The following is a 15784-nucleotide window of genomic DNA, read 5'->3' on the forward strand; positions in this document are numbered from 1 at the left end:
TTGATGAAATTTGGTAAGGGGATATTTTGAGCCCAGAAAAGGATAATATGGGATATATCCCGGAAAAATGTACGGTGCCTGTGCGATAAAAGAATTTTGCCGCAACGGAGTAGCGGGAATCATCTAGTTAATTAGTAGTATAAGGGCCTGTTTCAAAACTTCCTGATAAGGCTATCCACCAATTAACTTGACAGATCAAGTACAGAGAATCTGTCAAAAAGTTGTGAATAGCCTATTAGGCACTTTATCAGAAAGTGGTAAAACAGGCCTTAAGTAAAAATATTATGTAAATTGGCTGATAAACTCTTTTGACAATTATTGACAAAATATACTTTCGAAATAGCCCAAAAAATGGCGGTTAAGTGCTTTTGACAATTACTAAATTCCATTAAAGCACATTATATTTTACAGCTGAGTTTTTCGCATTATAAATACAAGATGAAATTTCGTTAGGTCGTCGGGGGAAATAAAATGTTTAATATTAAATCATACGCAGCCTATTTTAATGTACCGAAAGCAATTTTGGAGGGTTATATCGCTTATGAATATTTGGATACTTTGAATATTGAATGCCTAGAGCTTATAGCTTGTTTATCGTGGGTTCGATTCTCGCGAAAACCAACAAAAATGATGACTAGATGACCCGGTGAACTTTGCACTTTTCTACTAATTAAAAGTTTCCTTTGACTTCCACAAATGTTTCAAGACTAAAATTTGCCAAATCGGTTCAGCCGTTCTTAAGTATTCATGAGACTAAAAAAATTTGAATTTGTTAGGTATGTCGATCGACGGAAAGATAAATATAATGATATTTATCTTTCCATACCATCAATAAATTCATACTAATATTATAAAATATTATAATATTCATACTAATAAGAAAGTGTGTCTTTCTGTCTCGCTGTTACCTCTTCACGTCCAAACAACTGGACACATTTTGATTAAATTTGGTATGGAGATACTTTAGGTCTCGGGAAAGTACATAATATAATACTTTTGGAATTACATAATATGATAATTTTTTATCCTGGAAAATGTACTTTTAAATCCTGGTTTTCGCGCAATTCCAAATCTATTCAATGTATTAATTAAATGTATCTCATATTTAAATAATTATGAGCAGTGCCGTAAATAGGGCGGTGCCACCGGTGCCCAGGCACAGGGCGTAGACTCTGGGGGGCGCAAGAATGGCCGGACCAGGGAGGACTTTTATTATTTTTTCGGTTTGCTCCCAATAAGTTCCCGCTGCGCCCTAGAGATGTTGCCCAATGTAGTAAAAAAATATCCACAGCCGAACATATAACCTCCTACTTTTTTGAAATCGGTTAAAAGACAGGGCGCGTAAAAGGCTACTTACGGCACTGATTATGTGTAGTGATGTATAGCATACTTTTGTAGCATCAATACAACTCATTGAGTACACTTTAAGGCCAAAAAAATGAAAACCCAAAACACTGCCACTATCAGTTTTGAACAAACAATAATAAAACGCGCCAAGTTGAGTTATTCTTAAAACAATTGAAGCCAATGTGTGGTTGGATATGCGCCGTTTAAATTTATATAACCATGGTCCCTATTACCAGAATATAAGGTTTACTATGGTAAACACACAGGGGTATAATAATTCAGAATGCTTTTTACGTAACCGTAATATTGAAAACGCGTACAGTCAGGTAAACAAATAAAGTAAGTAATACTTTAGTCTGTGTATGAGTTCCTTGTATACAGTTCACTGTAAAAATAGCAGCGCAGAAAGAAAGACCATGTTTAATATGTGTATGACGTGTTTAAAGCTTATAAGGCCTCAGGGAAAACTGGCGAGAATGTGGAAATGTTTCCGTGAAATAGAGATGATAATAGCCAAAGTCATTTCCAATAAAAATTTAGAAGCAAAAAAACTATCCTTAATATACGAAGTATTTGATACCTATACTTTAAATATTATAATATATTATAACTGCTTCTTTTGTGTCTTTTGCGACATTTGAAATTTCCAGTATCGATATACATATTGTTTGCATTTTTACGTATCTGACTGTACGTTTCAAATAAAACACGGGGCGTAATTCACCTAAATATCTGTACACGTATGTGCCAAATAACGTGAAAAAGACGAACAAATGAGCGCGGGGCGCAAATTTTGTTTACATTGAACTTTATGCGCAAAGAGATACATTTTGGTGCTTAATTTAAGTTGATTTTATTACCTTTTGTACTTTAAACTCCTCCTGTTATAAACATTTATTGCGGAAATCTTAAGTTCTTCAAATAAACGATTCCCCTTCTGACGATTACTCATTATAACATTAAACATATTTTCTTTAAAAAAAACTCAAACTGGAGGTTTTGGCGCTTACGTCATTTGACCTTTCCGTTATGATAACTACCACTAACTGACACACTAAAAGTCACTTTTACGTGCATTTAACTTTACAATATAATATTATTATGATTTATATAATTTATGCAAGAATTTGTCCAAAAAATATTCGGTTACATGAAATATTCGCAATAGTTTGGCATATTTTAGCTTTGTCCTCGCCTACGTGAAATATAACAATAGAAAAAAAAATTCTTTGGTAATTAAAGTCATAAGTTGTACCCATAACCTATTTCTTTTTCTATTTCAAAAAAGCGGTCAAGTTTTTAGCTACTAGATTATGTTTTGAAAGTGGTGATGAAAACTTTTTGTTGCTAATGTTAATCTCTATTTTTGCTGTATAATATTTTTAAATATGTTCTTTTTTGTTCTTAGTATCTATTTTTTGCTTACTCTTTTAGTGGTCAAAAACAATTTTACTTGTATAAAGCACGACCAAATGGTGATTTCAATTTTTTTTTCTTATTTTCCCCTCTTTATTTTTGTATGTTGTGTCACGCACACCATAAAATAGCACAATATTATTTTCCAAGCACTTAAAATAAGTGCACATGTACGAAAACATAGCACACAGAAACATATGGCCCATAATATAGTATGTTGATATACGCGTGGGAACAGATCACGACTGGCCTCTTTAAAGGGTTAAATATAACCGCCTCCTTTTTAGAAGTCGGTTTAAAGAGGAAAACGAATATTATAAATTAGAAAGTGCGCCTTTTGTCTGTTACCTACCCCTATATGCTTAAGCCACTGTACTGGTTTTTATGAAATTTGGTGTGGACATACTTTGAGTTCCATGAAAGGACATAGAATGCATTTTATAGAGGACAAATTTACGGTTCCCGCAGGATAAACGTATTTTGACGCAACGGAGTTGTAGGCGTCAACTAGTTACTAATGATGGAAGGGAATATTTTTTTTAAATCTTATTACCTTAAGAATGACTTACCCTTAAAGTAGTTCACGAGTTTCTAAGAATAGTCATTTATCAACTCTTGTAGACTAACGTTGTAGACGAATTGTCATTAACAGTAGCAAATAACAGAAATAAAAAGTATGTCTGACCGTAGTATAGTTTTCAAGCGAATGAATCGATTTTGATCTATTTTTCCGGGAAAATATAATATTACTAGTTGACGCCCGCAACTTTCCCGGGACTCAAAGTATCTCTGTACCAAATTTCAGCCTAATCGGTTCAGCCGTTTATGCGTGAAGAGGTGACAGACAGACAGACAGACACACTTTAGCATTTATAATATTAGTATGGATAAAGACATGTGACATTAAACAGTATAATCACTTGAAGCATACTTAAATAAATTTTCTAAAATTCTATTCGTACTTCACAAAAAGAGGGTAAAGGGATAAAAATGGTGATGGTGAAAATTGTGATAATGATGATGATGACAACTTTCCTTTAAATTATATTCGTGACTCGCAATGATAATAATTAATGAAGAATGATAAAAACGGTGATGAAGATTGTGATGATGAAATCCAAACTTCACAAGCTACAATAATGATGATAATGATGGGGGATAAAAATTGTGATAATGATGAAGATGTCGTACCTTCCTCGTCGCTCCCAATCATGGTATACCGCTCGTATCCGCTGAGGTTCCTGTGGGTTCCCAGCCCGAAGTCGTCCTTCGTCCACTGGAGAGCACCAACTTTGTTCTCCACACGACAAGGGAGTGTCACACGAGAACCCACTATCGCACTCTGTGAAGAGAAAAGAATATTTTAAGTCGTGTTTACACATAATGCTTTGTTCAAACTTCAAACCTTCGCGACCAAGCGTCTGCGAAGCGGGAGCATCAAGTTGTCAAAATATGGTTTTAAAAAAGAAGTCTAGTTATGTAGTACTTCAAAACACACATTTGACAACTAGACGCTCCCGCTTCGCAGTCGCTTGATCGCGTAGGTTTGAACAAAGCATAAAAATGTACGTAAATATAAAGAATCATTAAATATAAACTAGTTGACGCCCGCAACTCCGTGGCGCCAAAATTCGTTTATCACGTGAGAACCGAACATTTTTCCGAGATAAAAAGTATCGTTCTTTCCTGGGACTCGAAGTATCCCCATGCTAAATTTCATCAAAATTAGCTCAGCAGTTCGAGCGTGAAGAGGCAACAGACAGATAGATTTTCGCATTTATAATATTGTAGTAGGGGAGGTCGCGCTCATTTTAAAAAGTAATTTCATACCGAGCGAAAATCGTAACAATAATACTATTCTATTAATACATAAGAGTTTTGATCGTCAGCTACTGCAGTATGGGTGGAATAAAAATTGAGAGTATCTCAAAGTTGTTGTTGGGAATCGTATTGAATTGTCATTAAAAAGATCCCAATTCGCACCCAATAAAGGTCAAATTATCTAGATTATACACGTTTAGGTTTGGTAGGTGCTATTTTAGTTTTAGTATATAACAACAGGTGGCGCTTTTAAAGTAAAATAATTATATCAATTTTGTACAGTATGAAATTACTTTATATTTTAATTTTTTTAACATAGTTCAGTAACGCGACTGACGTTAAATCCCTCGTCTGCGATACGGCTGACGGTGCATTTTTGGTTAAGCATGACCTCAAAATCATCCATAAAATTTTCATTCGGTATAAAATCACTTTCCGCAATTATTTTTTTTACACCTTTGAAATACTCTCAGTTAACATCCCACCACGGGTGCGGCGACTGACGCTGATTATATTGATTGATAAATATTAAGCTACCGCTGGACAAAAATTTGGTCGGTATGAAATGACTTAGCAAACGATAGCACTACCTCCCCTACTATTGGGTATGGTTTATTCAAATTTATATTTGTATAATTATATGCCATTTTCAAATATAAAATAAAATATTCGACATAGTAATTTTATGAAATAAGTTTTTTCACAGACAAATTAGTCCAAAAAATAGCCTATGATCCTTCACGTGGTCTACTTCATATCTGTGCCAAATAACAGAAAAATTGCTCCAGTAGTTCGTGAAATCACTTTCAAATAATTTCCCTCGTTTTTTCCACATTTTTCTCTATTTCTTGGCTCCTACTAATCTTAGCGTGATAAAATATAGCCTATAGCCTTCCTCGATAAATGAGCTATCTAACACTGAATTAATTTTTCAAATCGGACCAGTAGTTCCTGAGATTAGCGCGTTCAAACAAACTCTTCCGCTTTATAATAAATAATAAATCGTTTTTTACTTGTAGCTTACTTAGACTTCGTAAGCTTAGACTAAGTCTGATGATTTTATACTCTACACTAAAGTTGACACTTTCATGTTGGCTCAAAATATTCGCACGTGTATAACAGTTATAACTCGTATCGTTTCAGTTGTTTAAAATCGTGCATTCACTAGTATTGCAGGTGTCTACAAAAGCCATTCATGCCACGAAATATTTTTAAACTTTTGTCCGGTAAAAATATTCTGAAAACGGTAAATTTTTTTTAGAATATTTTTATAGCTCTATAAATATACAGGTACTACAACAAAATTTTATGAATAGTTTCCGTTTTTACAGAAATTGAAAGAAACAGTTTTAATGAAAGAACTAGATGACGCTTGCAAATCCCTTGCGCCATAATTCGTTTATAGCGCAGAAACCGTACATTTTTCCGGGATAAAAATATCCTATGTCCTTTCCGGGGCTCAAAAAATTTCCATACTTTTCAGTCAAATCGGTTCAGCGGCTTAAACGTGAAGAGGTAACAGACAGACATACATACACACTTTCGCATTTATAATATTATTATGGATTAAGAGATGAACACATAATATGACAGTAATAAATAACTGATTTGAGAAAAAATGTAAAAAAAACAACAAGTTGTCTCAATTTTCTAATGTCAATAAAAAAATTAACAGGCAAAACCGCGTAAGTCACGAAGAAAAAATAATACTTGTATCACGAAAAAGTACCGTATATTTTTATCACATAGCCAGGAAACAGTGGTGTTAATTTGGAACTCTAATTTTAGAACCATCACCGACAATTGTTGAAACTTCAATAGAACTATTTATAGAGGGGGACAAAAAGTTGACAGTCCACGTCCAGAAGGCAGAAGTAAAAAAATTTTTATTAGTTATATTATATATTATGAAATCCATATAGACTACTTAATAGTTCGAGTATTTATGCTTAAACTGCTGGACCGATTTTGCAAAAATTTGGTAAGGAGATACTTTGAGTCCCGGGAAAGGGCATAGGATACATTTTAATCCGGAAAAATGTACGGCTACCCGCGATATGTGAATTTTGTTGCAACGGAGTTGCGGGCGTCATCTAGTAATTAATATTGCCAGTCATTTATTTAGCGTATTCGCTGAATACAAAATTGCGGCCAACACCAGTAAAATAAAAATAACTTAAATTTTAACCTAAAACAAAAGAAAAATAAACCTGTAGGTCACTTTTAAGCGTAATTTTTTTTGTCGCAATGTATAGATTTAATTAAAAAAACGCCATAGTTTAAATTTAGTTATAGTTTCATAAAACTGCAAGCGGAACGCAGGAATTCACTGTTTTTATTACAGTTTTTAAAAGTTACAACGTTTTTACGGTGTATTGGGTTGAAAAAATATATTTTAATTGGATTAAAAAAATATCCGCCGGCCACTTTCAATTAATTTCATAGCCGGCGGCGCTGAAATAGACAATCTGTTATATTACGTCCAATTAAGGAAATTATTTTAACGTAAATTCCGTACAATTTACGTTAAAATCGTACACGATCTTTATAAAATACTTGCCTTAAGAGCCAGTCCACACGGCGCTGCTGTTGCGTTGTTTTACGAATCTGCGCGCTGCGTCGTCGCAACGCACACATGACCGACAGCAGGCCCCGAGACGAAGCAGAAGGGGGAGTTGACGTTAAGAGGAAACGCTAACACTGTTTTTCCATACAAACGTATTCCCCAATTTACTTCCTGGACAATGCGTCTAGACAAATGATTTTTTATACAATATTGGGATCTGTTAAACCCATGCATCTACGTTCCATTTTTTCTAAATTTCCTAATAAATAAAAAAATATGACCCTTCAAAAATCGCAAAAAGTGAATGCCACGTACCTCGCCAATCCACTGACCATAAAACAAATTATTTGAAAGATCTTTAAGATAAAATAAAAACGTAGAGGCATATACTCATTCTTCCTGAAGATATTAAAAAAACTAATAATTAGATAGGCTCTATTTTGAAGGAGGAATCAGAGGACTACGTTACCTCGATTTACTGTATCTGTCTCTATCACAATACACGTGCCGCGCAGGGTGAAGCGTGATGGCAATAGTTTCTTCGTTTAAATTCTACTGTACCCGCCTTAAGACTGCTTCGTAATAACGCTGCGATGGCGCAGCGCCCGTGTGGCCGGCTATGCGTCAAAATATTTGCGTTACGAGTCTTACGACGACGCAACGCAACGCGTCGTGTGGACTGGCTCTAAGGCTGGATTAAATGCGGCGGCGACGATGAGCGGTTTGGCCTCTTTATCGCGAGATCACAAGCAAAAATGTATGTAACGATTCATTTCAACAGCGGCGCGGTTGCACTGTCATTTACATACATTTGCTTTGTATGTAAATGACAGCGCGTAGCCGCCAAACCACGCGTTCGGGCGGAGGTATATAAATCCAGTCTTATCCATACTTATAATATTGTAAAGCGGAAAAGTTTGTTTGTTTGTTTGAACGCGCTAATCTCAGAAACTACTGATTCGATTTGAAAAATTATTTCAGTGTTAGGTAGAAAATTTATTGAGGAAGGCTATAAATTATCACTTTAAGACCAATAGAAAAAAAGAAACAGAGGAAAATGTGGAAAAAATCGGGAAAATTAATTGAAGCCGCTTATCTTGCGAACTACTTGATGAATTTCTAAGTTATTTGGCACAGATGTAGAGTAGACCAAGTGAAGGGACATAGGATATTTTTTTGCGAAAAATACACGGTTTCCGTAAAATTCCTAATTTATGCGGGCGAAGCTGCGCGGAACGTCTAGTAATTATTATTATTAAAGGTTTGCTTGTTTGTCTGTCATATCGGTGACCTCACATAGAGACAGCAGACCTGAATAGTTAAACGCTGCGTAGATACGTACTAATATTAAAAATACGAAAATGTGTCTGTCTGTCTGTTACCTCTTCACTCCCAAACCGCTGAACTGATTTTTCTGAAATTTGGTATTGAGATACCTTCAGTTCCGGAAAAGGACATGGAATAATTTTTAGATACGTAATATTTCATCATCTTGTATTTTTAATAAATTAATAAAGTGATTTCACCATTCTTTACTGTAGCTCAAACCACCGAATTTAAAACGGTAGCATATATTTTATTTACTTTGTTAAAATTTAGGTCAAAATTATTTTGTATGGTTTGAACTCCATACACCTCATAAAATCATAAAAAATGTCGATTACTTTTTGCCTCTCAAGCGTCAATATTATTTTATTTGTGAATTTTATTTAAAAATTAACGTTAATACAAGTTATTTAAGTTAGTATATAGACCATACATTCTTTTCGCACTTAGATAAAATGATATTAATTTGCAAATCTTTTTAATTGTCGCCAAAAATGTCGCTTAAGCAATTTTGCCCTTCAAGTTTAAATATATTCGACCCTTATTTTTTACCAATCTGAAAGTATTTTGAGATTAAAAACGGTCATTAGATTTTAATTGGACGTGTCAGCGGAATGTCACTGACATCTCATACTTCTAATAGCTCTAGGACATTCTGACCCATGTCAAATTAAAAATTAATCGCTTTTACTAAGCGCATTTAAAAAATCCTACTAATATTATAAAGGCGAAAGTTTGTTTGGATGAATAGATGTATGGATGTATGGATGTGTGGATGTGTGGATGTATGAATGTATGGATGTTTGTTACTCTTTCACGCAAAAACTACTGAACGGATTTTAATAAAACTTTACAATAATATAGTTTATACATCAGAATAACACATAGGCTACAATTTTAACCGACTTTCAAAATGGGGGAGGTGTTATGTTCGTTTTCTTATGTTCAACGATTACTCCGCCGTTTGTTAACCGATTTTCAACATTTTTCTTTTGGTATATAGGGTATCATCCCAATTTGGTATTACATTCACAAAAGTGGTGATCTGATGAAAGATCCATAAGTAACCGAGGGAACTCCTCAAAATTTATAGGGAAACATGTGGTGACTTCGGTTTCGTGAAAAGCATTCTAAGCATATCCTACCAACAAGTAAGATTTTGCACCGAGGTATACCTGGTATACCGTGGTTCGGAAGGTGCTGAGAGAACTCCTGATTCTTTATAGATACAAGTTTGGGAGTTTCGGCGTTATTTTAAGAACGGAAAGCATATGCTACTATGCAAATTACATTCATCATCATCATCATCACTACCATGGTATAATAATTACCATGCATTGTCCCATGATTATGAGCCTGTTATTGGTACTATTCATAGTATTTTAGATCGAGACTCGAGTTTGTCAAGCGATAATTTTAAAAAATCTATACTTATAATATTATAAACCTGAAGAGTATGTTTGTTTGAACGCGCTTATCTCAGGAACTACAGATCCGATTTAAAAACTTATTCCTAATTTCAGTGTTACGAGTACATAGCTCATTTATCGAGTAAGGCTATATTATTATCACGCTACGACTAAAACGACCGAAGAAACTCAGGAAAATGTGGGAAAAACGGGGGAAATATTAGAAAGGGTTTATCTCACGAACTTCTGGAGCATTTTTTATAGCAATATTTGGCACATAATATGTACATATATAGACCACGTGAAGAGAGTATAGCTATTTTTCATGGGAAAATGTACGGTTTCTGTAAAGTCCCTAATTAACGCGGGCGAAGCCGCGCGGGACATCTAGTATAATATTATGTTCATTTACTCTAGTGCTCGAAATTTCAATCTTATATATAAAATTCCCGTGTCACAATGTTAGTTACGAAAAGGCGAAGGGCCTTAGGGCGAAAATCGAAAATATACTTTATATGGCAAAACAACGTTTGCCGGGACAGCTAGTGATAATATAAATTAATATAGAGGAACTTAATAAACTACATTAATCATAATATCCACACTAATCTTATATCTTTAAACGAGCAATTCTTGTATATATATACATAATTGGAATCTCGGAATCGGCTCCAACGATTTTCATGAAATTTAGTATATAGGGGGTTTCGGGGGCGATAAATCGATCTAGCTAGGAATCATTTTTAGAAAATGTCATTTTATTCGTGTTTTATCGAATACCGAGCAAAGTTCGGTCAAATAGCTAGTATTATAAATGCGAAAGTGTATCGGTCTGTCTGTTACCTCTTCACGCCCAAACCGCTGAACCAATTTTGCTGGGTGTGGAGATAGTTTGCTTCCTGGGAAAGGACATAGGATACTCTCATCCCGGAAAAATGTACGGTTTTCGCGCGATAAACAAATTTTGGCGCAACGTACAACAGAATATTTTCGAATTCAAATCTGTGAATGCACACATTCGACAAGACCACTTTTTTTATAACACTACGTCCCAAAATCAATATAGTTTCAGCTTGTGTCGTAGGCGTTCAATTGGAAAAGTAAACAAAACACTACAGAAATCGGCCAAGTACGAGTCGGACTCGCGCACGAAGGACTCCGTACTATAATAGAGCAAAGATGGACAAAAAAATGCGTTTTATTTGAGAGCCCTTAGTTATTTTATTTTAGTTTAATAAGTATATTATTGATTAATATTATTATATGTAGTGAATATTTTGTGAACATTTCAAGTACCTACCTGTAGGCCTACTACGAATCCGTTTTGAGACTCAAACAATCGGACGAGAATGCCGCGTCCCTCTCTAACAACGTCATTTCACTTTTGTTAGAGTGGGACACAACATTCTCGTACGATTGTTTGAGTCTCAAAACCGTTTCGTGGTACGGGCCCTGTTGCGATCATTGATATCGAGAAAAAAATGACAAAGAACGTGTATGGGAGGCCCCCTTAAATATTTCATATATTTTTTAGTATTTGTTGCATAGCGGCACAAAATTCTAACTCTCTAGCTGTCACCGTTCTTGAGATATAATATAGTCTGGAGACAGACAGATGCACAGACATCGAAGTCTAATAGTAATAGCGTTCCGTTTTAACCACTGACCTCCATAATACAATTACGCTCGACTGATGATACCCAAATATATTTTGTGCCTATATGAAGCGGAATCAGCGCCCCCAATGCGGGGGAAGAGAACTAAATCTGACGTAACTTGCAAATGGCCGCTTAGACGCTATTGGTTGTAGAAACCACAGATAATAGTATACCTCCATCATGGATGAAACTAGTATTAGTTCCAAGTACTCCCACTACTGCCATCAGCGCCAATATTCAAACATCAATTTTACGTCAAATTTAGTTCTCTTCCCGAATATTGGGGGAGCTGATTCCGCTTCAAATAGGCACAAAAAATAGCTGTCATTTCAAAGGGTATCATTAGTCCAGCGTACTTGTATAATGGAGGTAAGTGGTTTTAACCCTTTGGGTACGAAACCCTAAAATTGTGCTGTTGATAGTACAGGTTTATTCATGTTGATAAAAATTCGATAAAAGTCTAAAGCTTACATTGGTGGTATGAAAGGTTTTAAATTTTATTGTAACCAACTGTTGACATTGTCATGTAAGCCAAAGCTTAGCGTGAAATCGGTCAGTCGGGCTTTTGCAAAAGCTCAAACTAAACCTTGAAAATTGGCTAGACTTTAAAACTTTTAAAGTTTATGAGATTACTTTGTATGTTATTTATAAATCGGCTTTGCTCGCGTACAAAAATCGTGGGTAATACCACTTACAAAAAAGAAGGTTATTTTGACTTAAATGAATGTACCTACTTAATACTCGATGTCGCCCGCAACTTTTATTTTGAAGTTCAAAGTTCTTTTATCGCGTGGGAACTGTCCATTTTCCGGGATAACAAGTATCCTATGTCCTTTCCCGGGACACAACGTGCCACCATATCAAATTTCAGCAAAATTATTTCAGTAGTTTGGGCGAAAAGAGGTAACTGACAAACATACACTTTTGCATTTAAAATGTTACGAGTAGTATGGATTTTAACACATTACATAAAATTGTATCATTGAAACACTGACCTGGCAAATTTTTAAAATGTTGTATATTTATCGAGTTATTAAGAAAAAAAACTAACTCGGCGATGATTCCGCGTCGTCCTTTTTCACCTGGCATATGAAAGACGGGTGTGAGTGTGAAGAGAGGACGATATTTGATTTTTTGGGTTAGTCGGCCTCTTATTAAATGACTAACATAAAAGGCGCCGGGAAAAAATATTAACACAAGGCAAAAATATAGCGTTACAACCACTATGGAAGAATGACATGGTTTCATTGCAGAAAGAAAAAGATACAGTCCAGCCTTATCTCGAATAAAAAGTATTTAATAATAATTGACAAAAGAAATAGGACCGTTTATCTCATTGACATAGCCATACCAAATTCACATAACCTCACTTCCACACATACAAACAAATTAACTAAATATACTGACCTAACAATCGAATTGAAATCGCAATGGAAAGCAAACGTTGTTAAGACCATTCCTATCGTCATCTCTAGTACTGGAATAATACCTAAAACTCTTCGCACTAGCCTTAAAACACTCGAAATTCACCCACTCACATTCATAACCCTGCAAAAGGCAGTTATACTAAATACTTGCCGAATCGTTCGTAAATTTTTATCTATATCATAACTTCAAAACTTACCTGAGGTTGCTTGGCCACAAGCCCGCAACCTTAGTAGAAAATCCCATAAAGGAGAATCTAAAAGAAATAAAAACATAATAATAATAATAGCTCCCACACCGGTTTCGGTGACGGTGGCCGGTTTCATTGAAACCAGGCCAGCTACGCAGGAGTAATTTTTATAGTGACCAAGTGTGTGTGCAGTACACAAGAGCACTCTCTATTCCTTTACTCTCATAACCCAGTGGGACGGAAGAGCGACACGACTGGCGAGAGATCAGGCGCAGGACCGACTTTTTACATGTCCATCCGACGCATGGATCATCTTACTTGTCAGACGATCAGGTGATCAGCCTGCATCGTCCTAACCAAACTTGGAAATAACATGTTTCCAACGCGGGAATCGATCCCACGACCTCCGAGTCAAGAGCCGCGCTCTATACCACTAGACCACGGAGGCGAAAAAAGTATTTATGTATGTAATGACTCAACTCTTTACCTAATATTAGACATAGACAACGTTCTAGTTGCAAAAAATATTCTGCGTGAATACACATTACAAAACGAACAAAAATAACCTATATCGAAAACCACTTATATATATATATATACAGGGTGTAACAAAAATAAGTGATAATACTTTAGGGTGTGTACGTGTTCCTTGTAGAGAGTTCACTGTGAAAGTAGCAGCGCTGAAAGACCAAAAATTTTTTTCACCTTTGTATGGGAAAACTCGTGACGCTCGGGCCCTTGCCCATACAAAAGTGAAAAAAAAATTTCGTCTTTCAGCGCTGCTACTTTCACAGTGAACTCTCTACAAGGAACACGTACACACCCTAAAGTATTATCACTTATTTTTGTTACACACTGTATATATATATAGCTACTAACACTAATATTATAAAATTTTAACGTGGGAGAGCCATGCTTCGGTGAGAATGGGCCGGCTCGATCGGAGAAATACTACGTTCTCACAGAAAACCGGCGTGAAACAGCGCTTGCGCTGTGTTTCGCCGAGTGAGTGAGTTTACCGGAGGCCCAATCCCCTACCCTATTCCCTCCCCTATTCCCTTCCCTTCCCTTCCCATCCCTACCCTCCCCTATTACCCTATTCCCTCTTAAAAGGCCAGCAACGCACCGGCTTGCTTTCCATCAGGTGACCCGTTTGCTCGTTTGCTCCCTTATTTCATTAAAAAAATGTGAAAGTGTGTCTGTCTGTTACCTCTTCACGCCTAAACTGCCGAATGGCTTTTGCTGAATTTTGGTGTGGTGATAGTTTGAGTCCCGGGAAAGGATATAAGATACTTATTATCCCGGAAAAATGTACGGCACTGCACCGGTGCGATGAAAATTATTTTGGATTGCGACTTGCGGGCTCATTTAGTGTATAGGCCTGTATTGTTTAGTGATAAGTGCAGGTAAGTAGTGCAGGTGATTAGTAATCAGAAGAAAGTACGTGTGGACAGCGACTGATTAGTTCAAGTTACTTACTCCTAATCACTATTCACTTGTACTAATCTAAGTGAATACAGGCCCTATTATAAAGCCAAAGAGTCCGTGTGTTTGTTTGAAGCATAGATAAAGTATTTGAAGTTTGAAGACGCTCATCATGGAACTATTAGGGTTGATTCAGACCTCAACGCGAGGCGAAGGTGCATTTCTAAATTGATATGGATTTGACAGATTCGTAAGGCGTCTCACGCAATTGACATCTGTCAGATCCATACAAAATGGCGCGCCGCGCCTCGCCTCGCCTCGTCGCGTTGCGGTCTGAATTGACCCTTAGTTTGAAGTGAAAAATAATTTGTCTGTCTGGCTATCGACCGATAGGAGCGAAGAATTAGAGGAAAATGTGGAAAAAACGGGAAAAATTATCCATCTTTTAATTATTATGTGTTACCTCGGACGAAGTCGCGGGCAACAGCTAATAACCTATTTTCCGACAATAGTATTTCACCTGCCATTTTCCAATTTGGCCTTAATTTTGTGAATTTGGCGTTTTGCCACTACTGACGTAACCGTAACGTGATTATTATTTAAGTGTCGCGTCGATGTACCATTTAGGGATCTCACACCATATAATATATAGATTATTATAGGTATACCAAACAAAAACTGATAAGCACTAAATGTCACTCCAGCGAATATTTCCGACTTCTAAAGTTATTAATATGACTGAAAGCATAATTCAACCTAAAAAACAATACATTAAAATCAATGCACCTGTTTGGATGCTACGATGCCACAGACAGAAAGATATATTTTGCAGATAAACAGACAGACGCGTCAAACTTACACCTTTTTTTTTGTCGGGGATCAAAAAATGAGGACACAAAGCGTCAATTTTGTACGAGTACCTTAAAATTGATTCGAAAACTTATGTCTATTGCCGCGTAAATTTACCTTAGCCGGCCCCTAGACGAGCAATTTTATTGTCAATATCACGCTCAAATTTATTGAACAGTTTATTTGACAGTTCGATCGAAGGCACGCGATGTTCAACATCAATCCTAGACGGTAAATAATTACATTGATATGCGTAATACGCAATACGTGATATTCACAATAAAATTTCTAGTCTAGGGGCCGGCTTAGAATGCGACGTCCCTGAAACAGTGTGTCAATGTTGCCGCTGATT

General features: G+C 36.0%; 1 protein-coding gene across 5 annotated transcripts in view; it reads right to left on the reverse strand.

The window, feature by feature from the left end:
* LOC121738064 (irregular chiasm C-roughest protein-like) overlaps positions 1-15784 on the reverse strand; it is a 101752-nt gene that overhangs the window by 23214 nt on the left and 62754 nt on the right. For all 5 annotated transcript variants that reach the window (XM_042129887.1, XM_042129888.1, XM_042129890.1 and 2 more), the window contains exon 3: positions 3955-4105. In XM_042129887.1, coding sequence (XP_041985821.1) covers positions 3955-4105 — 151 coding nt within the window. The remainder of the gene's footprint in view (positions 1-3954; positions 4106-15784) is intronic.

The sequence above is a fragment of the Aricia agestis genome, chromosome 22 (genome assembly GCF_905147365.1).
Source record: "Aricia agestis chromosome 22, ilAriAges1.1, whole genome shotgun sequence".
NCBI lineage: Eukaryota > Metazoa > Arthropoda > Insecta > Lepidoptera > Lycaenidae > Aricia > Aricia agestis.